The sequence below is a fragment of the Diuraphis noxia genome, unplaced genomic scaffold, assembly GCF_037042655.1.
Source record: "Diuraphis noxia isolate RWA-SAM2 unplaced genomic scaffold, SU_Dnox_SAM2 contig0010, whole genome shotgun sequence".
In the NCBI taxonomy this organism is placed as follows: domain Eukaryota; kingdom Metazoa; phylum Arthropoda; class Insecta; order Hemiptera; family Aphididae; genus Diuraphis; species Diuraphis noxia.
Genome location: NW_028301720.1, coordinates 2517094 through 2542354, shown reverse-complemented (window position 1 = coordinate 2542354; position 25261 = coordinate 2517094). Strand labels below are relative to the sequence as shown.

General features: G+C 33.1%; 2 protein-coding genes and 1 pseudogene across 2 annotated transcripts; all 3 read right to left on the bottom strand.

Annotated features, from left to right (window-relative positions):
- Positions 1-4543: 4543 nt before the first annotated feature.
- LOC149054143 (uncharacterized) lies at positions 4544-8690 on the bottom strand. Its single transcript, XM_089230600.1, has 8 exons — positions 8179-8690; positions 7820-8045; positions 7375-7638; positions 6813-7184; positions 6221-6742; positions 4980-5131; positions 4786-4847; positions 4544-4664 (listed from the first exon to the last, which is right to left on the bottom strand). The coding sequence occupies exons 1-8, from the start codon at positions 8668-8670 to the stop codon at positions 4544-4546; spliced, it is 2211 nt and encodes a 736-aa protein (XP_089086726.1). The 5' UTR covers positions 8671-8690.
- A 534-nt stretch (positions 8691-9224) lies between these two features.
- On the bottom strand, positions 9225-11222 carry LOC149054142 (uncharacterized; annotated as a pseudogene).
- Positions 11223-18103: 6881 nt separating this feature from the next.
- On the bottom strand, positions 18104-18982 carry LOC149054141 (ATP-dependent DNA helicase PIF1-like). The gene has a single exon (XM_089230599.1). It carries the CDS (start codon positions 18980-18982, stop codon positions 18104-18106), a length of 879 nt encoding a protein of 292 aa, XP_089086725.1.
- Between the last annotated feature and the right edge of the window lie 6279 nt (positions 18983-25261).

Below are 25261 nucleotides of genomic sequence, written 5' to 3'. Positions count from 1 at the left end.
AGGGTTGTCCGACGTATCTGCACTTGTCATCCTTGGCATTTGGGTGGCCGCATTGTTTCTCACGTGCTTCTCAACCAGATTGCTAACGCTAGGTACAGAATCGCCAAGCTTTTGATTTTTAAGTTTAATTCACTATGTAAGGAGCTTGTGTGTTTTCGAGAGTGTTTCCTTGATCTCGCTATGCACATTGCGGTTAGCGTTCACGAAGTTTCTCATGCTAGCTATGTACTGTAACGTTATGTCCAGCAACTCAGCCTCACTAAGGGTTGCTAGGTCGATCGCCCTTGTCGCTTGAGATTTGATGTTTTGCACTACTTGCTTCCCATCAACGGTATCTTGTGTATATCCAATGTTGCCTACAATCACTGTCTACGATGTAGCCATTGCAGTAACTTCGGTGGCTTTCGGCCACCGTTGAAAGTCTGTTTCGCAGCCTCAATAGCAGTTGCTATACCAGCACCATTGCTGGCGGTAGGGACCTGCTTCAGCACCTCTAACCTCTGGCGCCTGATGGTGATTTCGACGCTTGGGGTTAGTGCCGTCCCCCAATTACCGCTTCCTGGGTTACCGAAACTCTAGAGAAATAACGTCATTTCTTGTGTTAGAACTTTCCATGTTGATATATTGTGGCTTGGCTTCCACTGACGACGCCAGCCTCGCGTCGTCAGTCCGTTTTCCGTCCGTTTGCCAGGTCTATCAGGACACCGGATGTAGATCGTTTCTCCAATGTGGTTTACTGTTTTCCTTCAGAGTCCGTTGCTGGTGGTAGCAGGTGGTTACCATACCTGCCACCGCCAACCGGTTAAGTTCAGAGGCAGCTCTGGAGGCTCCGACCCCAACTAATTAAAGTCAGGGCTGGGGATTTGAGTACCTCTTGGCACCGACCTAAGTCGGTGAGCCCCCCCCCCATGTCAAGGTGGGTACCGTCGGAGGGGAACCTAACCTTTTTTGTTTATGGTATCGATTACCAGGAGGGAACTGCGTTTGCAATACTTCCTCCTGACACCCATCGTTTATTTATATAAATAAATTTCACAACAAGTTAACTTAACATGGAATATAAAATATTGCCTATAACATAATGTAGAGAGCTCTTTCTCTCACAGTTTGACCAGGTTGGTCTACAATCACTTGGTTGGGTTAGGTTAGGTTAGGTTATCGTTTATTTAAAATTAAATAACAGTAACAATGGAAGGAGGGTGGGACATTCCCCCACCTCACCTCCTCACAATAGATTACAACAATACAGATTTATTATCAGCAAATTACAATTACAATTTTTTACAGTTTTACAGTTTCACAAATTCAACAAACGTTTTTTTTATATCAAAATACTTTGGAACCTCTTTCTTGGTGGCGTCGGTTTGCTGGTATTGTGGTTGACTGCCGGGGCCCCTCCTCCAAGTCCTTGCCATCGTGATTTGCAGATGGTCCTTCATCTCCTTTCGATCGCCTTCCTCCTTTTTCCTCGTCCTCCTTCATGGTCATTATTGCTTCGACCATGCGATAAAACAACCGGAAATCTTCTTCCGCTTACCTAAAATAACCTAACCTACCCTATTTTTTTCGTGATATTGAAGACCGGAGCGGGAACTGCTTTCGCGTTACTTCCACTCCGGCCCCCATCGTTTATTGTTAAAGCACAGTACAAAACTTACACTAACAATATTCATCATTTTATAACAACTATATTGTAATTGCTCCCGTGACCTGGTGGGTGCTGGCTGCCAGTAGGAAACCGGGCCCGGGGAGCTTACAAACTTGAACAAATAAATGACAACAAGTAAATTATGAACTTAAGACAAACAGAACAATATACAAAAATACGAAATACAACAAATTACGGCAGTTTCAAGAGGCTCGTTGCACAATTTATGTGGTGTTTGAAGGCCTTCGTGACCCGGCTCGTTAGCCCGCCGGTCTGGAGTCACGTGCACACTTCCGTCTTCCTGACCTGACCTGAGCCCGCCAGTCTCGAGTCTTGTACTTGGTCATCCGCATCCTTGTTCTGTGTCACGACTAACGTCTTAGTCCGGCGGCTTGTCTGGGCCTCTTTCACTGTTAGGATACTCTTGACTTGCCTATAAAGCAGCCTAAAGGCTTCTTCAGCTTTCGATAGGACTCTAGCTCTCTCCCCTTGGTTGGTGGGAAGGGCTTCAAAGTCGGGGCCGCACAACAATTCGGGCAGGTCACCGACCCAGGAGGTCTCCAAGTTCGGCCCTGTGCCCGCTGAAGAAGTTGCACTCAAAGAGAGTTTGGTGGTCCACCTCGTGGCCGCAGAGCACACATTCGGGTGAAACGGCCCTCCCCATTCCGAAGAGGTAATCCTGGAAACAACCGTGCCCCGTAAGTGCCTGAGTCATGTGGTATGACAGGGGCACTTTGGGGACTGTTCTCCCGATCCAACTTACCACGTTAGGAATGACGGACCGTGTCCAAGCCACCTTTGTCGTCGCCGTCCATCTCGCCTGCCACAGACCTATGGTCACTAACCACTCATCCCTCTTGATCGCCATCTTGGACTTTGGAACTGCTCCGGGATCACTTTGTTCTGACATTCGGGACGAAATCCTCTGCCTCTCAAGCCCACCCAGGTCTGCTGGGGGCATGCTAACCTAACCTAGCTAGCAGTAGCCATGCTTCGTCAGACACGGTGTGGTAAGCGCGGATTATCCTCTGGGCGGCCGATCGCTGGGGCCAGACTAGGTTCGCCCTGGACCTTGCTGAAGTGGCAACTGGCCCTATCCAAACTCACGCGGCGTACAGCAGCTGGCTTTCGATGACGGAGGCCAGAAGTCTTCTTTTCCACTGGCCCGGCCCATTGACATTGGGCATCAGTCTTGAAAGCGCAGCGCACGATCGAGCAGCTTTATTTACTACAGTGTCAATGTGAGGGGCAAACTTGAGTCGCTGGTCAAGGATGACTCCAAGGTACCTCAGTTTCCTGGACAGCGTTATCTGATGGTTTCCTACTCGTAGGCGTGGGGAGGTATAATCTCATCTCTTCGTGAGCATCACCGCCTCACTCTTGTGGTGGGCCAGCTCAAGCCCCGGTTAACTCGTTATCCACTCGTCGATAAGAGCAAGGACAGGGTTGACGACGTCCTCCAACTGCTTTCCCATTCTTGCCACTCCGACGACTGCTAAGTCATCGGCAGAGCTAATGAGGTGCACGCCCCCCGGTAGTGTGTTAGGAAACCCAGGACGCCACAGAGCGCCTTATATAATATACCGTGTTCTCATTGGCCCATTTAAAATTTCCCGCTTTTTTTTTATCATCTATCAATTTATACAAATAAAAAGTACTATTTAGTAGAAAGAATTAGTTTAAGTAATTAAACAATATTACAAATTATGATATATTCATAGTTCGATAATTAAATAATCTAATTTAGAATTATTTTTATTTTTTACTTCAGCATAGGTACCTCAGTGAACATTTCTTACTGGATTAAGTATATTATAATTATACCTGTACACACCTTTAGTGTTAACTAAACAGATTGTCTAGGTCCTACCTAACGTAGATGCATAACATAAAAACAAAATACCAAACCTACTTAAATGTTTTATTTTTACTAAAACATAATATTAATTAAATTGTTACTTACTTTAATAAAAGTTTATGCTCTAACATTAATACATGTAGGCCTATTCTATTTTTTTTTTTTTGCTTAATAAATCCAGCATTTGGTATGATAATCCTACATTTTTAGTTTATATAGGTACTAATGTTATTGCTTCCTGTCTAAAGCCTATTATTTTTAACTCTACCTACTACTAAAAAAAAAAAGTTCAAAACAAGTTATTTCTAGTTAGGTTAAGAGGACGCCACACGGGCAAACGAAACCGAGCAACGTACAAGAAAATGAGCTGTTAGGTGTTTTCGTGATCCGCAAGCACGCGACGTTTTTAGCCGCGCCCACTACACATTGTCGGCTGTTGGCCGACGGTTGTGCTCATTCGGGAACGATGTTATTATTTTCTCGACCTCCATCTATGACGGATCGAGTAAATATACAATGCATACGCGTCGTATATTATGCTGCATTGCTGCCGTAATATTTTAAATATTCACTCTTATACACAAACCATCTTTTAATTAAAGCCACTGTCTGCCCAATTGTATACCTATTTGTATATAACAATATTATGTACTATGTAGGCTAGAAAATCTAGTTTCACAACATTTAAACAAACATTTTAAGTATTCGAGTAATACATTTTAATATTTTACGTGTACAATAACTTACGATTTAAATTTATTTTGCAAATATAAATAGACATACCTATTATGTATTTATTTTTATACTTTTATACTTACCAATATTTTCGAATTTATTACCATTATATCATAGATTATAATAAATATTATTATTTATATTATTCAATGATAATAATATACCTAATATATATCAATAAACATTTTAATCAGCCATAAATAAACTACTTGAACTTGATTTACACTCATAGAGTTACAATCTAAGATAGTAAAAAAAAAAAAAAACATTAGACTTGTCTAAATTATATACAAATATTTTATTCATTTTGCTTTATAATCATTTTTTTTTTTTATGTGGTCTGGTTCTCGAATATCTGATTTCAGCATGCTTTTAGGGAATTGTGGATCAATAATTTCGAGTAATAAACACTTCATATAAAACCTAAAAATATAAAATATAATATGTTAATAAAATAGATAAGTCATGATTCATTAGTAATCGGATATTCGTGTGAAAGATTATCTAATTACTCAGAGTAAATATTATTTAAAAAAGGACTCACGTTTGTAGCGGTTCAGACATTTTGGAATCCCAAACTAAATACAAATTTAAGGTACTAAGACACTAAGTAATTATCTATAAAATATCGCAAGAAAAATATAATCGCGAAACCAATATATTGCATGACAAAAATATCGTCAGTATAAAATATAGCAGCAATTTAATTATAACATAATAATTTGGTCACAATATTTTACCAGCAATATTTTGATGATAAATACACCAATAAATTATAATTAAGCATAATTTAACACTTACAAGTTTACTGTTCGCTGCTTCTATGGCATCGTTTGAATCAGAATATGGACATTTTATTTCCAATAAATAATGTTCACCAATAAGGCCATCTATAAAATAAGTTGAATATTACAAAAAAGCGGGTAAGTCGTGTATGTCGCTCTGCTGTACAGTAGGTTACAAGTGGGTTACTGTAATGGATGGAATTAAATTTGAATCCAATGATATTATATCATTGTATATAAAAAACGATTCTGAGCGAAGACGGTTTATCTGTCTAGGATATATTATAGATTATTAAAAGATTTAAAAACTTGTAAGGAATATTGTATTAAATTTTTAAATCTTAGATTTAAAAAGAAAATTTTTTATGAATTTCTAGCTTAAAATAATTTGTGAATTTTCGTGATTTTTACGTATTTTGTCAAAATTCAAACTTTGAATGCTTATAAAAAAAAATTGTGACTATGAATTTCTTTTATTTTTCAACTGCTATTGTAACAATATGTTAAGAGCCTTGTATTAAATTTTCAAGCTTTTCTGCCTAACAAATAAATTTTTATCGATATTAATTTAAAAAAAACTAATAATGATCGAAAATTTGAAATGCCTATGAATAGTTCAACTTAAGTCGAAATTTTTTGAAAATTGCATGGTGGATAAAATATACTTATATAAACATTAGGTGAAAATGTCATGTATCTATGGTCATTTGTTTTAATGTTACATCAAAAACCAAAATCGATTTTGTCGAAAAATGAGTGTGCGTAAAATTTCCCGTTTTTCCCTTAATTTTTAGTTTGTTTTTCTCAATTATTTAGAAAAGAATTAAGAATTTTTTACTTTTGACCCCCCAAAGTATCAACTAGATTCACTTTCTGATCGAACAAAGTACTGAAGTCAAAAATCGAAGTATTTTTACTGCCCCAAAACGTGATGGCAGACACAAAAAAAAAAAAAAAAAAACACACATCATGGTAAAATCAATACATTCATCGCTCCGCTCAGAATCTAAAAATGTACCAGCAGCCACCCTATGTTGGGAGTTATTAATCAGATTTATATATTTATCATATTTTAGACTTAATTTTTATATGTACATTATTAACTTGCGATTTAATAATTTCTTATTTTTAAAATATAAATTATAATTCATATAACTAATATTTGGTAGTAAAATAGTAATAATGTTCTGTTACCTGGGCTAGCAGCTATAAATGGAAATTCTGGATCTATAATCAAACCATTCTCATAAACTTTTTCTTTCGACAATTGCTCAAATTTTTGACGAGCTTTAGTCTCCATTTCTCTACCGTACTGTACTGATTTTGTTTGTAGAGTGTCAGAAGCATATAAAATATTATGAACTAAATTTTTGCAGCTAGTGTTTGACCGCATTTTACAAATTTGACCAAATCTTGAAGCTGTTAGTCGTATTTTACATTCGTCGTACCACATTTCACTGTTGCTTTGGTCTCGAGTTTCAAATTCAATTTTTTTTACATCAGCTCGACCTAATTTTTCTAAAAACTTACTTTTTTTGTTTCTCATTTCTTCTGATGAAAAAAATTCTATTAGAGGTTCAGCCAGTCCATAATGTTCGTCTTCTCCTTCCGTTTTAGATTTTTTAACTTTTCTTTTTTCCGGAAATAACTGTCTTCTTTTACTGGTATTAAGCCGTATTCTTTCACTGTTCTTCAAAAACTTTTTTCCAAATATTCCTGTAATAAAATAATTGTGTCGCTAACCTATTAAAGTTATTATTTTATTAAATATAAATATGCATTTTACCTGGGCTGCATTTAGTAGATGTTTTATGAATTTGTCTTAAATATTGTTTGGAATTAAATGACACAACTGCAGCTTCTACTCTCGTATTATAATTACCTCTACTACTAAAATTTAATCGTTTTCCGGCAACGTGTTTATTAATAACAGAATTAAACTGTTCACAGATATTAGACGTCTTATTTTCTAATAAACTTTCCGCATTGGTTACAAGCCTTGAAGAAATGTTTACTATTTCCCTCATCATTCCACCAGTTTCGGCTTCTGGGACTAAATTTAATTGAACTTGTTTTAACGGATCACAAAAATATGAGCTACAATTTGAATAATGACCAATTCTGTGATATGGTGCATTGATTAAATCACTTTTGAGACCTAAAATGATACATATTTTAGCCTTTTTATGCGACAAAGAAGACATTTTGGTAAATTGGCCAATAATAGTAAAAAATATTATACCCTATATGATATAACAAGTAACAACATACAAATTTTAAAATAAATTATTATCCTACTCCAACCAAATTTAAAATATTAAATAGGACATATTATGTATTATAGGTACCTTTAATTTTTTGTGATTTGGTAGTATTGGTTTCTTTTCTCCAATGTAATGCTGCCATCTGAACATCACGTCTAAATCTCTTAATATTTGATAATATAAATTTGCGAACACGAATAGGGTAATTCGAATTTCTAGCCAGTGTTGTTAGTTTCGAAGCATAATTTCTCATAAGGTGGTTTTTATACTCAATTTTTCTTATTGTAAAGTTAAAGCCATATGGTCGACTTTCGGCTAACCGTTTAGTGACGCTGCTATCTCCATCACCTTAATATCAAAACATTATTTTTTATTGTAATTATTATTATTAATATAATAAACACATGCAATTTTTTTATAGACAATAATTGTGTTCAAATTTAACGAAATTTGGACGGACCGTCTCTGCTCAATCGTTATTCGTAATATACAATGATATCTTTTAATTAAAATTTAACTCATAATTTACCAATTAAACAGTTGTATTTAAGACCATGCATTTCAACGCTGTTGGAAAATCCTTGTAGCACACCATCTGCTTCCATGCAAGTTGAAGCCTTTTTCCAGTTGAGGAAACATGTATGCGCAGGTTTTTCTTTGTCCTTCATACTTGAAGACCTTTGACAAATTATGTAATATTTATTTCGAATCCCGACAAATAAAACTTTTTGGGTTCTATAACCAATTATTGATACCTGTAAACAAATATATAATAAATAAAAAGATTAAATAAATATATACTATATAAATACTAAATACTAAATAGGTACATTGAATGAACTCAAAATATTTTTAATATATACGATATCCTAAATAATAAGTACGCACCGCGCCTGATAGTGCATCGTACTTGGTTTTATAGCTTCGCTTGGACCATTGCCCGTCCGCGACCACTGTAATAACTGGTGTGCCATCCACATCCAAGCTACCAGATTCTATTGCCAATCTCCTTTCTTCTTCACCGGCTTTCTTCATTTCGTCCCAAGCTGTAGTGTGAACTATTTCAGCTACCTCGGTTTGAACACGCAAAAAACCAGAACTCGACAATGCAGGCAAATCAAGAAATCCTGATAGTTCTGCTAACTGTGTATATCCAATACCTATAGCTTGGCAAGCATTTACTGCAGCATTATTAATATTCATTTCTGAATGATGAATATATTCCGAATGTAGTCTAGTTTTAATATTACACATTGTACACTTAAAAGTAAAAACTGATAGAAATCCATAGTTCACTTCTGATTCATATTCCATGTCAATAAACGAACAACCATAAGGACCACTGTGCCGCTTTTTAATTTGTTCTATTATGTGAGACATGTTGACGATTCTCCGACCAATCAACATTCTAAAATAATGATCATTTTTAATACATCCATTGTATTCAAATTATGATAATAAAAGTCAAATTAATTTTTGACGAGCGTTTGAAGTTGGACATTGGATATTCACATGTAAATCAACAAATTGTTATACGACTTTTTAATTTTCTTGTTATTTAAAAACTAATAACCGTAAGTACTAAAAATTTTAAGTTAAAATTCGCTAAAGTAAAGATATGATGATTTTGGTTCATTTGTTGTAACTTAAAAATACTATTTGCGGGTTATTGAAATTTTTAAAATATATTATTATATTCTATACACAATAACATTTTCAAATGCATTTTTTTATTTAACCTTATAGACATACTTACCGATTATTTGATTTATTTGTGTTAATTGAGGATAAACTATCATCTATTGTCTGAATACTCAAACTATGTTGAGACGCATTGAAATCACTATAAAGTTTATTTTATAAATAATAATAATAAGAGTTAAAAATTAAAATGTATACTGTCAACTAAGTAATGAACAAAAATATATGAAAACTCACTCAATCTCATTATTTGACCATTCAGTTACTTTCGACGATGATGTTACAGGCGTAATCACGTGTTCAATCGTAATATCTGCACTATAATTTAGGAAAATAAAAATGTATTGACTAGCCTATAATATAATAATAAGTCGAACCTAAACAATTACTCTTTTTTAGGAATAAATTCTTTGTTTGGTGATTGTATGTATTTAGATTCAATAATTGGTGAAATATTTAAATCACTAAAAAAAAATAGCTATACATTTTTATTATAGAGACTATAATTAAATTATAAAACTTAGTTGGCTACAACTAAAATACCATATTATATTTATTTTAAAATTTATATTGATAGTCAGTCTGTTATTTGTATACAAACGTACGATTTCTATTATTTTTATATTTCAATATTATTATTAAAAACTAATCACTTGAAATACTTGAAATTTTCACCAAATGTTTATGTTAGTGTTACCTATATACAGTTTAATTTTCAAAAATGTTTGACATTTTTTGAGTTATTTATAGACCACTGAAATTTTCACTTTTTTTGAGAATTTTTTTTTGAAGTGTCGGTAAAAAAATGTCGGACGACCAAAAAAACTTGAAAATAGGAAAGAGGTTCCTTATGAGTTGTTCTTATTGTAGCTAAAAAAAATTAAAAATCGTAAGTCACAATTTTTTTTAATAAGCGTTTATAATTCAAAATTTTACGAAATCTGTCGAAAACGCGAAAATTTGCAAGTAATTTTGAAGTTGAAAAATCATAAAATTTTTTGCGTTTATAACTAAGGATTATAAATACAACACTAAGTTTTCCATAAGTTTTCCTTCAAGTAGCTATAGAGAAATCTCAAAGCGTCATTTTAGGAAAAATTTGAGGTGCGTTTGAATTTTAAATTTTTACGAAATAACGTTAGGATAACGATTTATCCTGAAACGATCTTAAATATTTGTTATTATTCAAAAAGTATAAGTCCTAGATACTTGAAAATTTTACCATTTATTAGGATTGGCATTTTCTTTACATTATTTAATTTTCAAAATATTTTGACATTTTTTGAGATATTTATAGACGACTGAAATTTTCAATTTGTCTGAAAATTTTTTTTTTGAAGTGTCAATAAAAATTTTATGGCCCTATCAAAATACTTGAAAATTTAATACAAACTTCCTCATAAATTTATCGACACCTAGTTAAGTAACGTAATGTATGTCGAACCGTGGCGTTTAAAAACTTTAAATTCGACCGTTATATGTATAAATGTGCGATGGCACAGTGTTGATATTAGTAGTGCGTAAAATCGGAAGGATGTACTTACTTGAATTGTGATAAAATCGGAGCACTCGGAGCAGATTTTTCTATTTGGACTGTAGACTGCACAGAGGTAGAACCTCCTGGAAGAGAACCATCATCTCCTAAATATGGTCCAAAATTGTTGCTTGAAAAAAAAATATAAATTTAGACACAATACAATTATAAGAAAAACAATTCACAATGTTTGTTGTACCTACCTGACATGTTTTTCTGCGGGTTCATGTTCAATTAGTTCATTAGAAACAATAGAAGCAGAGTTATTACTATCTTTTTTTATCAGTTTGAAACGGCTTTTCATAATATTTTTGATGGATTTTTTTTTAGAAACATGTGTTCTTTTTAATTTCTCAACTGTAGGGCTCAAATCTGAATAGTTAACCAAGGCAGCGTCATATTCGTTTTTTTTTTAATAATCTATATTCACTTTTTCGGATGAAAAGTATTCGGCCAGTACAGTGGGATTTTTTTCATTAGGCAATGAACAAGTGCCTGTTAATTGCCATTCAATGCTGTCAGCAGAACTTTGACTGTACGCACACATATACCATAAACCAAGATTTGGTTCCAAGTTATAACACTGTACTACGTCATCACTGTTTAAATTTGGTTTTTTAAGTAATTTAATGGCTTCTTTTAAGTTTATAGCTGAGCGATTTGATAACAAAAAAATGTTTTGTAAAGCCATTTTCATACAATAAAGAAACGACGATTTTTTAACGGAATAAAACACACGCACGTTAAATTAAACTACTATTCTAAACTCAACTAGTAAAATCAATATATTTAGATATCTTGTATACGGTACTTAAGTAGTCAAATAAAAAATTATCTGTAATTTGTTATTTGTTTGATAAAATGCGGTACTCGTTTTTATTTTAATATTTTTAATTCTTTATAATTGTATGATAATTATATACTCGTATATTATATATTATAATTATTTACAATATCTTTATGATAAAGATGAAATATCATGCTATAATCATTTTTAAATTATAAGTTCAAACATCGGAATATTTAGCTCTAAAACAATTCTGTAAGCCGTATTATTCCAACAAAATTGGCATGTTTTTGTACGGTGTTTTCGCTGGTGTGGCGTCCTCTTAACAATATTTGTACTACATAAAGTTATTTAAATTAGGTACTTATGACTTAAATAGTTTGGTAGTCTAGTTCATTGATTTATTGAAAAACCCTGTTATTATTTTCAATTTTCAATTTGTATATATACTACATTATTACTACACTTACACCATCAGTGGTTTGCATATAATATTTTTTTACACATTTATTAAAGTGGAAAACTTATTATTAATAGCACTATAAATTTATGTGTAGTTAATAATTTGGTATAATCAATCAAAATACATTTACAAACGTTTAAAACTGTGAACATATTTTAAAGTATTTATTTTTTACTATGATGAAGCCCCTCACATGTTAAATTGTTGTCTATGCACAGTAATTAGAGGTGAAAAAGCTGTAAAACAATTGTAAGAACCACATGGCACATCAATTGAGCTCTGAATTTGATTTAATTGTCTGAATGTAAACATGATAATACTAATACTTAACACATTATAGGCGTTACAAGTTCCTATATAGTTTAGAATAACAAATATTATAAAATATATCATTCAATTTTCTAGCTTATAATTGGATAAGGTAACAACTTTGAACTCAGTTTTGTATAATTTAACAAACAGTACTAATTACTCTACAACTATTTACTTAATAATATAATGTAGAGTAATTTCAATTTAAACTTCATGATTTCATAATGAAGACATAAAATATTAATTTTATTTAAAAATAATTATAATGTAAAAACATCAAAAATGTTCGGTGACCTTTACCCTGGGATTTTGCATTTGATTGTCCTAAATTAATGTTTTTTCCAATGTTGTGTTTTTTTTTGGTGGCTTTATTTTGAGGAGCTGATGTTGGAGGTCTTCCAGCTGGAATTCTTTGAGATCCTCGAGTTACGCCTTGTCTGCGACGAGCAATTGAAGTTGGTTGAACCTTTATTCGTCCTTTTCTTTTAGTTGCAACACTAAGTCCTCGGCAAGGTTAGTGCATCATTAATTTTGCCAATTGTTGTGCATTTTTTATCACATTTAGATTTTTTGTCAATTTTTGACGTATATCTTATGGCACATCATTTAAAAAATTTTTTATTCTTAAAAACTCTTTTTCAAGTGCATAATTTGCCTTGTTACTTGCAACTTTATCATCAGCTAATGATTGAAGGGCATTGGTGTCATTTTTATTTGAAATTTCTTTAGATTTAGGGAAGGACTCAATATGATTACTAGCGTGGTTCACATTATCAATGTTACTACGTGCACCTTCTTCTTGAAATTGAATACCACTCTAATTTTCTTTTAAACCCAGGAACCATGACTGAGAAGGGCACTTGTCACCAAGTGCAAGTTGTCCAAGTGCATATCTTTCAGTGACAGTTATAGGTGGTGCATTAGGTAAAGATAAATTTAAATATTTGTGTAAAAAGGCTTGGTGTTTGCAAAATGCACCAATATACCCAACGTAACAATCGCAAACACCAATTTGAATATCAATAGTATAAACTGAATTCTCAGTATTAGAACTTGGCACTGAGTAACATGTTTCACTTATTAAAGTTACTTGATCAATATTAAAATTTAACGTCCGAGAACAAAGTTTAGCATAATTTCGTTGAATATATTATCCCGACGATTATGTGCATGATCTAGTATTCTAAGAATCAAATAGTCTTCCCACACATAACAAATTAATTCAACAAGAGCCACTACATTATATGCCTTAGTTTTGTTTAAAATAATTTCTTTCAATATTCGTATGCATGCTTCAGCATAGTTATTGGTATTGTTTCCTCTTGTTATAATATCACGTCTAAACATTAAAACTCATTCATTTTTTCTTTTAAAATAATTTTCAAAGCGTTTAACAAAATTAGGAAATTCATCTTTTAAGTTAAAAATATCGGAAGTAGCTTCATTTAAATTGACTTCATCTGTAGCATACATACCTAAAATAAATAGCTAATATAAATTATTTAAGCCTATATTTCCTGGACAATATCTATTAATGTCTAATGAATGTATTTATCAAGTATTTATTAGAAAATTTAATATGTTATGCATGTGACTATGGATGGGTTTCATACTATTTACAATTTAAAATATTATTTCAAACATTTTTATTATTTTTGTGTCAAATGTTTAAATGACAATAATTAAATAAATAAATAAATGACAGTTAAAATATATGCGATATGCTAATGAATTAGTAACTACTTACTTTTTGGAACATCCGCATTAAAGACAAACGTTTCTCCTTCAACACCATATTTTTAGTTTCATGTAGCCAACCCCATTATTTTTGTAGTACATGAAATGCACATAGGAGTAATCTAGATGATGGCCAAAGTGTTTTTAATGCTGATCGTTCTGCAGCAGACTCTGCTAGTCATCAGTCATAAAACCAATAGGTACCTATAATGTGATTAATATGAATAATTAAAAATGTTTACAATATTTTTAGACACATTTAAAACATTTATTTTTAAACAAATATATTTCTATATCAAATGTAATAAAACAAATATTTGTTTATTTAGATTACCTCATTACCACCAAAGCATAATAGGTAATGCTTTTTTAGAAGCCCAAAAGCATTTTTATAGCTATCACTTGATTGACCCTCATGCATAAGCATTACTAGGTGTCATATTATGGAGACTACTCTCACAACAGTGATTGCAGTGTCAAACACTGGAGCAGTTCCCATAGTTAAATTAGTTAAACTAATCCTTCCTACTAAATAGTTTTTTTTTATTTGTGTACATTGATAAATGATAAAAAAAAAGCGGGAAATTTGTAATGGGTCAATGAGAACACGGTATATTATATAAGGCGCTCTGTTGCGTCCTGGGTTTCCTAATACGCCCCCCCCCCCGGTACTCTCATCCTTAGGAGGGAGTCGTAGACCACGTTCCATAACGTGGGGCCGAGAACGGATCCCTGAGGAACGCCACAGGTGATGTTTCTAGGGCTTAATTCGTCGCCGGTGAGCAACACTCTGTCGGTGAGCCAGGAGCGGATCATTTCTACCAGGTATTCTGGTGTATTGAAACCCCTAAGCGCCCCGTCTATCACTGGCCATCGCAGAGTCTTAAAAGCATTTCTCACGTCGAGCGTGACGAGTACGCAAAAGTCCTTCTTACCAGTCCCAGACGCAGCCTGCGCAGCGATTCCTAGCACCTTTGGACCGCTGACTCCGTGCTCACGCCCTTGCGGAAGCCGTACTGATTACCCGCTAACCTAACCTAACCTATACACGAGTGCTTCGCCTTCTTTTTTTTTACTTAGCTTGCGACACTACCGTGTCGTTGGATACTATAATGAACTAAGTATTTTATTTTGTTCATATTTATTTGCTATAATTTACTAATAAATTATGAATAACCTAATCTTAAATTGTTTATATCAATATAATACTTATACCGTAAACCTAAATTTAAATAATGCGTTTGGTTGACTTCCATCGTTTGATCGTTGTAAAATTCTACGAAATTAAATGTTTTGTAGAAGGTCATATTAGGTCATCCATATAATATAATTTTTGTGTATTGTGATTTATTAAATAATATGTTTATTATTTTCTCTCTAGCGAATTTAGTAAGTGGAAATCGTAAGTGAATATTGTGGTTTTTTTTTAATTTGAATTCTGAAATTCAATTTATGTGATTTGTGTTTGATAACTTTTGTAAAGATTACCACTCTCAAATCTTTACTTACTTGATGTGTACTATTGTAGTTATGAATCCATTTTGTTAGGCTACTCACCTTATTTAACAACATTTTTAATCTTGATTCATGAACTATAAAAAAAACTATGTTTCGTTTGATTTCAAATAAATCAATTAACTTTATATTTTAAAAGCGTTTATATGTTTTAATCAATCTGTATCTAAGATATTACGGTAGGTCAACTAATAATATCTCATAAATAACAAATAATAATTATTTTCTTTTTTAGAAATGATGACGGGTACGTGTAATATATTCAATTTAAATTATAATATGTAAAATGTATTTATAGCATGAGTTTAATTTTTAACAATATTAATGTTTATCGTACTTATCTATGATTTATTTAGGTTTTTAAATTTATTAAAAACTAATATCTATATCTATATCTATACTACTATATAAAATGAGAGAGATTAAGAGAGAGAAATTATGATCAACAGCAACTATTACTGTCCGTTCAAAATGAAAATCAATTAAACCGTGAAAAAATAATTGTATATGATACAGGGATGTCGTCTGTTAACAATAATGAAGGCAAAATATTATTTTTAGATGCTCCTGGGGGCACGGGTAAAACTTTTTTGATAAATTTACTTTTTGCAAAAGTAAGATATGGTGGAAAAATTGCTCTTACGGTAGCGTCATCTGACATTGCAGCTACGCTATTATTAGGGGACCAAAAAGCTCATTCTACATTTAAACTTCCCTTGAAATATGATAGTGACGATACTACGAGTTGCAGTAACGTTTCAAAGCAAAGTGGTACTGATAAATTGATGCAGGACTGTAGTCTAATTATTTGTGACGAAGCGTCAATGTCCCAAAAAACTTCAGTTGAAGCTTTAGATAGAACGATGCGAGACTTGCGTCATAATAATAGACCTATGGATGGCTGAAGAGTGTTTTTCCCTGGAGACTTCTGTCATATTTTGCCTGTGGTTACAAGAAGGACAAGAGTTGATGAAGTCAACGCGTCTTTGAAAAGATCCTACTTATGGTCTTATATAAAAATATTAGAACTTAAAACTAAATCAAATATTATTTTAAATTAAACTTAAATCTTGCAATAGCGAAGCATTGCCAGGTCAGCTAATAAAATATAATTTATAATATATAATTGTAGAGTATGTAGTTTATTATAATACAATACAGCTTAATATCGGTATGATTAATTTTACAATCTAATATTCAACAATGTGACCAAATGTATATTATTTTTTGTGACAATAGAGAGAACAAAATAACGATATTTGTACATTTATATCGAACAGACATTGCAGAATATAATTTACGGATCAGGCCGTTTTCACCCGATTTTTCTTTAACAATCCCCAATAATTATCTAATAAATCCCAATTGCTACCAGGAACTGCTGTGAACGTTGCTGATTCAATCATTTGTGATGATGGAAACTAAGTCATAGTAAAATAATAAACCTTATACTTGTAGGCAGAGCATCCAGTGGTATGCAGGTTGGTGGTGCGGTCATTCCTAGCATGCCTGGAGTGATGCCATTCATTGCGACCAAAAACATTTTTATTCACATTTGTCATATAATATTATATGGTGATATTATAACAAATCAAAATAACTAAGTAATAATAATAATAATAACACAGTTAAATAATATTAAAGTCTATTGATATATTCTCCGACGATGCATATACCAGAATATTACGATACAAAAAATTTTACTATTGCAGCAAACCTTGTTATGTTTTTGGGCATGCGCAGAAGATAATTCCACAAATGTGCAATGCACCCTATTTTACCTGCGAGAACTACCATCATGCTCCGTTTATGAGTAAAAATAGTATCTACCTTCATAATTTTCAAGGTTACGTGGCCCAACAACGTAATTTAATATGTTGGATTAAATAATGGTAACTAAATACATGCTTACGGCGTATTAAATATTGAAGTAGCTAAATTAAGGATAGTTAAAATAAGTACAATTATATTGCATTGAAAAAATTTACCTTGCTATGTTAAAAAATATAAAATAAAATTTTTTTAAAAACACACTTTCCTATAAAATCATATTAAAAAAAAAATATAAATATATAATTAAATTGAACTAAAAAATATTTTAAAAATTGCACTAAAAAGACAAAAATAATTTTCGATACTTAAAAATAAAGAAAAATTTACTGATGAAAAATTTAAAAGTGTGTGGTGCATCATACAAAAATTTAAAGCCGAGCCAAGTTTCACATACACTTCTTTGTTCAAACCTGTTTATAAGATAGTGACTGGGAGTATATGTCAAGTGTAAGAGCACCACACACTTTTAAATTTTTCATTATAAAATACCGAAAATTATTTTTGTCTTTTTAGTGCAATTTTTAAAATATTTTTTAGTTCAATTTAATATATATATTTATATATTTTTAAATATAGTTTTATAGGAAAGTGTGTTTTTAAAAAAAATTTATTTTTTATTTTCTACTTTTTAGTTGAAAGTAAATTTTTTTATAAAACGTTTAAAAAAGATTTATGAAACAAATTTCTTATATTTAATAAAACGAATCAAACTACTGATGATTATGATTGACGATGTTGTCTCATTCTTTCGATTTCATCCAAAGCGTCAACGTTACAGGATGTCTTTCCCGTTATTTTTGAAGCGTCCAATTCTTCGATACGAAGTCCATCGAGGCTACGAACTCTGCTAATGATGATGTACGCTTGACCTTGTACGAATAGTTTCTGTCCCAAGTAAACGACAGCATAATCGACTGAGGTGCCCTGCATTTTATGGGCTGTTGAAGCCCGTGATAATATTAAAGGGCAGCATACGGCGCTCGGCAGTTCCGTAACTGAATTTTGCTGGAAATTGTATTGATTTTGGCTTGATCAGTTGGATCCCATCCACGCCAAAATCCATAATTACGTCCGGTATTTCCTGCTTGTAGATCTGACCTCTGCGGAAGCCACCAGCCCATTTCAGTTCCGTTACAATACCTATTGCTCCATTGACCAAGCCTTTTTGTACATCGATGTTAGATCGCAGCATCACTTTTGCTCCCACAAATATTACCAGCTCTCTCGGCAATCCTCCGGTCTTGTTGATGTCATCTGATATGACGGTGGCGATTGAATTTTTTAGCGGCCTAGTGGCCAAAGAATCTTGAGCTCGAATGGTAAATATTTTGACATTTTTTTCTTGAAAGTATTGTAGTACTTTATTATTGTGGGCCTCCACTTGCTTGTTGGTAGGGTAAATGCGCATAGCCTTCTCTACAGAGAATTCCCCGTCCGTCTCTGTACTAACCCGACTCATCAACAAGGACATGTGACTTGTCGATAGCTCCCCAATTCGCAGCGCATTGAGGATATCAATGAAAGTTGTATCACCTTGCTGCCTCATATTTTGCGTTAGCTCAATCAAAGTGAATAATTCCCACAAATGTGTAGCTGGTATCATGTGTCTGGGCTGACGGAAAACTGGTTGTCCCTTCACTGGCGGTATCTGCATCAGATCGCCAAACAGCAATACATTAATTCCTCCGAACATTACCTCGGGACTCTTCAATTGTCGCAGTCGAGACTCGATCATGCACAGCATTTCGTATGGCACCATAGAAATCTCGTCAATGAAGATAAACTCGACATCTTTCCATTCTAACCGCATGTGTTGAAGATATTGACCAGACAATAGTGGAAAATAAGAAAGTTTTACCCGTTCCTGCCTAACCAGTTATAAACAGGTGCAACCGATTATTATTTCCTCCCATCTGTTCGGAAATACTCTTCGTGATGAGATTCAAGGTTTCTTGTTGTCCAATATTCATTTAATTTCATTGGCACGTTGATACGAATGTTTCTGGCGAGCACACAGTAAGCGAGCTTCTCGTTCAGCCAGGTTTTCATTGGCACGATGTTGTACGATTAATTGTCGTATAGTCTCCAAGCGAGCTTCTCGTTCTTCCAGGCTCTCATTGGCACGTTGCTGTGAATGTTGCTGGCGATCGGACAGTAAGTGAGCTTCTCGTTCTGCCAGGCTTTCATTGGCACGATGTTGTACGATTGATTGTCGTATAGTCTCCAAGCGAGCTTCTTGTTCTTCCAGGCTCTCATTTGCACGTTGCAGTGAATGTCGCTTTTGATCCAGTTGTAATCGTTGTTGGCGCTGCTCTGTTGTTTCAGCACTTCACCATTGCCTCATATATTGGCTGTACGCATCGAGTCTGATTCGTTTAACAATACGATCTTCATTATCCCTGTTATCACGGTATTTATCACGAGCCATCATATGAGTGGCCATCTCACTCATTTTTGCGGATAGTTCTCCAGTGTACTGTAAACCTAAAATTGATGGCAGCGAACTCGACGAACAGCGGCGGTGATACGAGCGCGTGTGATGAAAAATTTAAAAGTAAAGTTAAAAATTTAAATATAAAGTTGATAATATATTTTTATATTTTTGGTAGATGGTAGTTGTAATGGTTATATTATTATATTATTATACCTTTACTTCCTTGGAGATGACTTTGCACACCCGTCATCGCCTACCTGGAGGTGTGTGTCCCAAAACGACAACGGATTATTGTATTGTCATCCAAGACCAAGGTCTATACCAATTTTCAGAATTTTACATCGTCAAAAAATGGCTGGTACCGAATTGGTTCCCGAGCTCAAACCCCAAATGCCGAATTGGTTCCCGTTTGAAAAAGGTATTTTATTAAGTTGAGTCGAATTGGTTCCCGTTTAATTACGCACATTTTCGTTCTCAATTTTACAGGCTTAGGACTGTCAACTTAAAAGTAGGCTTGGTTAAAAATGTGCGTTATAATATGTGTTATAAAAAAAATTATATAATATATACAATTTTAAATCGTTGATTTGGAAGTCAACTATAGTTAAAATACAAATAATAAAATATAATAAATAGGTACAATTATTTAAAAGCGTCGATTTGCAAATTTGAACCAAACTTTCTTTAAATATTCAATTCGCGTAATTTTCTCATTAATATAATCAGTCATACAATTTTCCAAGTACTTGTTGTTTTTTTGTTGTTTGCTAGTTAGTTTTCTAGTATTATTACTTCGAAATTTTATGTAATTTAATGTTTGAATGCTATTTAAAGTTTCCATAAAATAAAATATATTATGATGGGCACTTGTAAATTCTTTATTAAGCTTTGAATGGAACGATTCGCAAGTCGCAACAATTTGTAGTTCTATCGATATTTTTGTCAAATCTAGCCCAAATTTTCGGTGGAAAGATACTGTCCGACATTATATATGTATCATGGACGTAGTCAAAATACTGATCCAATTTTGGGCAGCAAGGTTTTAGGCCATCAAATCATTTTAAAAACAGTCTTCGACGTCTACGGGTGATATAAGGACAGTCCAAAAAATAGTTTCAGAAGTTGCCCGATTTCTGAAGTATTATCTTTAAATTCATTGGAGAGACCAAACTGTTGAATTTTTCTCCACCATGACTGACATAAATGGAATCTGCAACCTCTAACTGTAACTTGCTGTAGCTGTGAAGTAATTGCACTATGGATAGCTGTTTCAAAATCAACGAAAACCGTGCCAACTGTTAGATATTTTGAGACTTTATTTAATGCAAGTATGTAAGTTTCCGTAGTCTTGTTCGGGAGTAGGCTGAATACGACAGGAACATAGCTATTTTCTACCTTGATAAAAATAGAAAATAATTACCATACAGCGATAAAAGTACATATTATATCTCAATTGTTATCTTAATTGATCGGGGTATCACAGATAATTTGCTTAACTGCCAATATATAAATATTAAAGATATTTCCATCGTATTGTATATTATACTAGAGATTATAGAACATTTCCATGAAGGTACATTTATATTTTATACTATCTAATTTATATTTTTTACCAATTATTAAAAATTTAAAAATTACCTATACACAAATGGGAACCAACTCGGCTCAACTTAATAAAATACATTTTTCAAACGTGAACCAATTCGGTTACTCCCCAAAAAATGACTCAAATCGAGCGTGCAAGATTTGATTACAGACAAACAGACAAACAGATGTGAAAGCGACCTTAAGAAAAGTGTGTAAAAAAACAAAACTGTCTAGTTTGTGGATGAAATATTAAAGCATATTTTTTTCTATTTTTCTATTTTTCATTAGCGGTCTAATTTATACTTGAATATTAAGAAAGTATGCGTAGCTTATTAAAATAAACTCTGCGGGATTCAAATAGGTATGGAGATTTAATTAAAATGTTTCAAGAATGATGAATAAATGGTTAAATCTATTGAATAGATTAAATTATTAAGAGTTATTGATGTATATGATGTAGAATTGGAAATTGTCACGATGTTTATTATTACAGATCTAATGAATCAATACAAATCGTTTATAAGAAGTATGTACAATTTGTAAAATAATAATCTGGTGTTAGAACGATGTTATAATTTTTCATATATACTACAATATATTGTGACCACCAGCGTTAGGTGACATGTTAATTATTAATGTTCAGATAATGTGATGCAACCAATTATCAAAACTCGTATTTACATATATTCGGTATAAGCGTATCTAGTCCCGTGGGTCCAAGTCCATCGACCAAACTCAAAATCTGCTGTTGAGCACACACGCTCCCCTCTACGTTCCCATGGTCTGGGCACACACGACGGGTACCACCATACGATGAGATAACGTTATCCATGTGTCTCCCTCTCCCACTGCTCCGTCCCCGACGCCATTGGTGGCTGACTACGTCGCGGGCGACTGCACTATTTTTCCCGACGCCGACCACGCTACACCATGGAGGAGTAAAGCCCGATTTGTTGCCACGCCACAGTTCCACAGACTAATGATCTTTGCTGTCGAAGCCTCAACCTCAATAAAAAAAAAAAATTAAATAAATAAGTAGGTACTAACAGATTTAGATATGTGATGCTAGTTCAAGATGCCTATAGGTTACGGCATCAATGCAGTAAAAAATGTGCCGGGATGGGCGGTATCATGCCATTATTGAAATAAAAGTGTATTGTTTAACATAAAAGATAAAATTTGAAAAAAGTCTTTTCAGTTTTTACAGCTCAATTAAATGTTTGTAATTTAACAAGTTACCCCGTGGGATATAATGTACTGATTACCAAATCCAAAGTGTTATATGATATATATTATATATTTTTGTATTTTTTCAAATTCTCTTTCATAAAATTAATCCATCTTGATAAAAAGTTTTGACAAGATTTAACAAAATCAGGTCATAAAACATATTGTATAATTATTAATAATTCCTTTTTTTCAGCTAAATATCGTACGTATCATTAATTTATTTTATTTTGTAAGGCATGTTATTTGTTTTATGATTTTTACTCTTACAAAATTTTTCATTATGAGAAGTGTAGGTAGTAGGTATCCATTATAAGATCCAAGGAACTAACATTATTAACATCTAAGTGAACATTGGCTTCGATCAAAAACAATTACAAACAAATTTTGGAGTAGTGGGGTGGACTAATAGAATCTATAATTTGAAAAATGTGTTTAGTATATTCTATTAGATATTTTTTATATGGTATTGTAAGCGCTAACGCGAGAAAATTTTCGAAGGACCACTCGGCTGGTCAATACCGAGAATTATTAACCATTAATAATAATAATTGAGTATGAACTTGGTTGGGGTAGGCAGCTCATAGGCCACACTCAAATGACGGGGCACGATAGGCAACTTAACACACGACGACGACAACGAAAGATTGAGGAGTACGCTTGAACGAAGGAACAGAGAATTTACATGGGAAAAAGTATGGGATGATACAGGTTAATTCGTTAGTTTGGGTCGGGTTCCCTGTGGTCAGTTCGATCTGGTGCAATGGCCACATGGAGATAATATAATAATAGGGCGGACTTAAATACTAATTAAAACTAAGGCAGGTGAAAGTCCAATCCGGTGCGCAATTCAACGCGATGACCTGAGCAACCACTCACACAACGCACGATATGTTGCTGGCGGACTTACGCTACTATTCTGGCACTAGTCCCGATCTCAGGCAAAGAATTGAAGTCCACGGTACACTCCCTGGTGGTGTTGAACGAAGACAAGGTTCGGCACCAAATATGGTGAACGGTTATCGTCGAACACCAACAAAATGACTCAATGTCCTCGACTGCCGAAATTGTTAGGTAAATGACAACACCGAATTTAAGTTGACGTAATGTCAAACAAAGGTTTATTGAAATAACGACGAAACTAGAGTGGAACACTACGATCCAATATCATAAGACAGATATAGAACAAACAGATGAAAAAAATAGCTACAGCAGCCACCAAAAAACGATAGATATGACGAAAAACGTACAAGTGAAAAAATATAATAATATAAATAATAATAAGGGCGTTGGCCGAATAACAAAGATAATATCAATATATAGAGATATAAGAACAGATGATTAACCAACACGATAATCAAAGACAATAGTAATACTAGAATAGTAAGAATAATAATAATAATAATTAATTAATTCACACGAGTTGTCTTGGCGCGAACAGGTATTATGGTTTAATAATTAATATTAAATATTAAACGTGTAGATGTAAGTGATCTGAATCATAAATATATTATTCCCTAGAATATAACAGAATAATAAAAATAATTTTGGAAAATTCCAAAACCCTATTTAATCTGTGTCTTATTTGTTTAAATTTAATTCGAATGTTTAAATGTCATTTGTCAGCGTAAATCTGTGATTTTAAATAATTTATTATTTAAACGACTTTAAATGACTAACCTATAGGTTAGTTTTCTTTTTAATCGTATTGAATGATTCACATTTTTTTTTTTTAAGGAATTTTCAAATTTTCCTATGTCAATCACTGACGGCTGTAGCATTAAGTGAACATCAGTTTATTATTCTTCTTCTCAGCTTATCGGTCTATTAAGGACCATTGTTGCCTTAAACAGGTCTCTCCATCTCTCTATATTGTAAGTCGCCTCATATGTCACATTCTGGTATATGGCTTTCAACTCCTTGGCAACTACATCGATCCACCGTGTCCTGAATCTTCATAGGGGTCTTTTTTTGTTCATTTTTTCCACGAATCCTTTTTTTATTAGTTGACCATCCGCTCTCCAAGTGTGTACAAACAATTCTAGTCTTTTATTCCTGATAAAGGCTAGAATATCTGATCTTTTGTATAATTTCTGTAGCTCTTCATTTTTCTTCTATCAAACGTGTATGTTTCTCAGTTAAATATTGGTCCAAATATATGCCGGAATCTTTTTCTTTCAAATATTATTAACTTTCTCTCATCACCTTTTGTTAATGGCCATATTTTCTCACTCGCGTACATCACTATTAGTCACAAATAGCTATGGTATAAGCGTATTTTTGATGTCCATGATATTAATTTTGATTTTAGGAACTTCATTATACCATTGATTATAAATTATAATATTTATAATCAATGATTATACATAGTATAGTAACATCTGCTCTCACTCATGATTTTTTTATTTATTTCTTGGTGCATATTGTTCTTGTTATTGACGTTTACTCCTAAATACTTGAAGTTGTCTACTGCTTCGAATATCAAATTGTCTACCAATAGGTCGTTTATGTTTAGATTGGTCCTTGACATCACCATGTATTTAATTTATTTTTAATTTACATTTAAGCTCATTGATATGATTGCCTTAAGAAGTCTATCGGTTGTCTGGGCAACTTCCTCCCTAGAACCTCCCATCACTAAAATATCATCTGCATAAGCCAACATCATTGTATCTCCACTTACCTCTATTAGTCGTTGTTCATGGATATCTCTTGCTATTTTCCCAGAACTAGGCTTTTATCTTTTTAAAATCTCGTTAGTAGTATTTCTATGTTTCTTGTATTTATCTATAGCATCAATTAATGGATTCTGAAGGGCTGTCTTTCTAAGCTCATTTATTT

What these genes read in the sequence shown, in the direction of transcription:
- LOC149054141 (XM_089230599.1), bottom strand. Translation starts at nt 18,982, where the DNA reads ATGCGGTTAGAATGGAAAGATGTCGAGTTTATCTTCATTGACGAGATT.
- LOC149054143 (XM_089230600.1), bottom strand. Translation starts at nt 8,670, where the DNA reads ATGTCTCACATAATAGAACAAATTAAAAAGCGGCACAGTGGTCCTTAT. An exon ending in CAAATCACAAAAAATTAAAG is followed by an intron (nt 7,185 to 7,374) that starts GTACCTATAATA and finishes GTATCATTTTAG; the next exon opens with GTCTCAAAAGTGATTTAATC. An exon ending in ATTTATAGCTGCTAGCCCAG is followed by an intron (nt 5,132 to 6,220) that starts GTAACAGAACAT and finishes CTTATTTTATAG; the next exon opens with ATGGCCTTATTGGTGAACAT.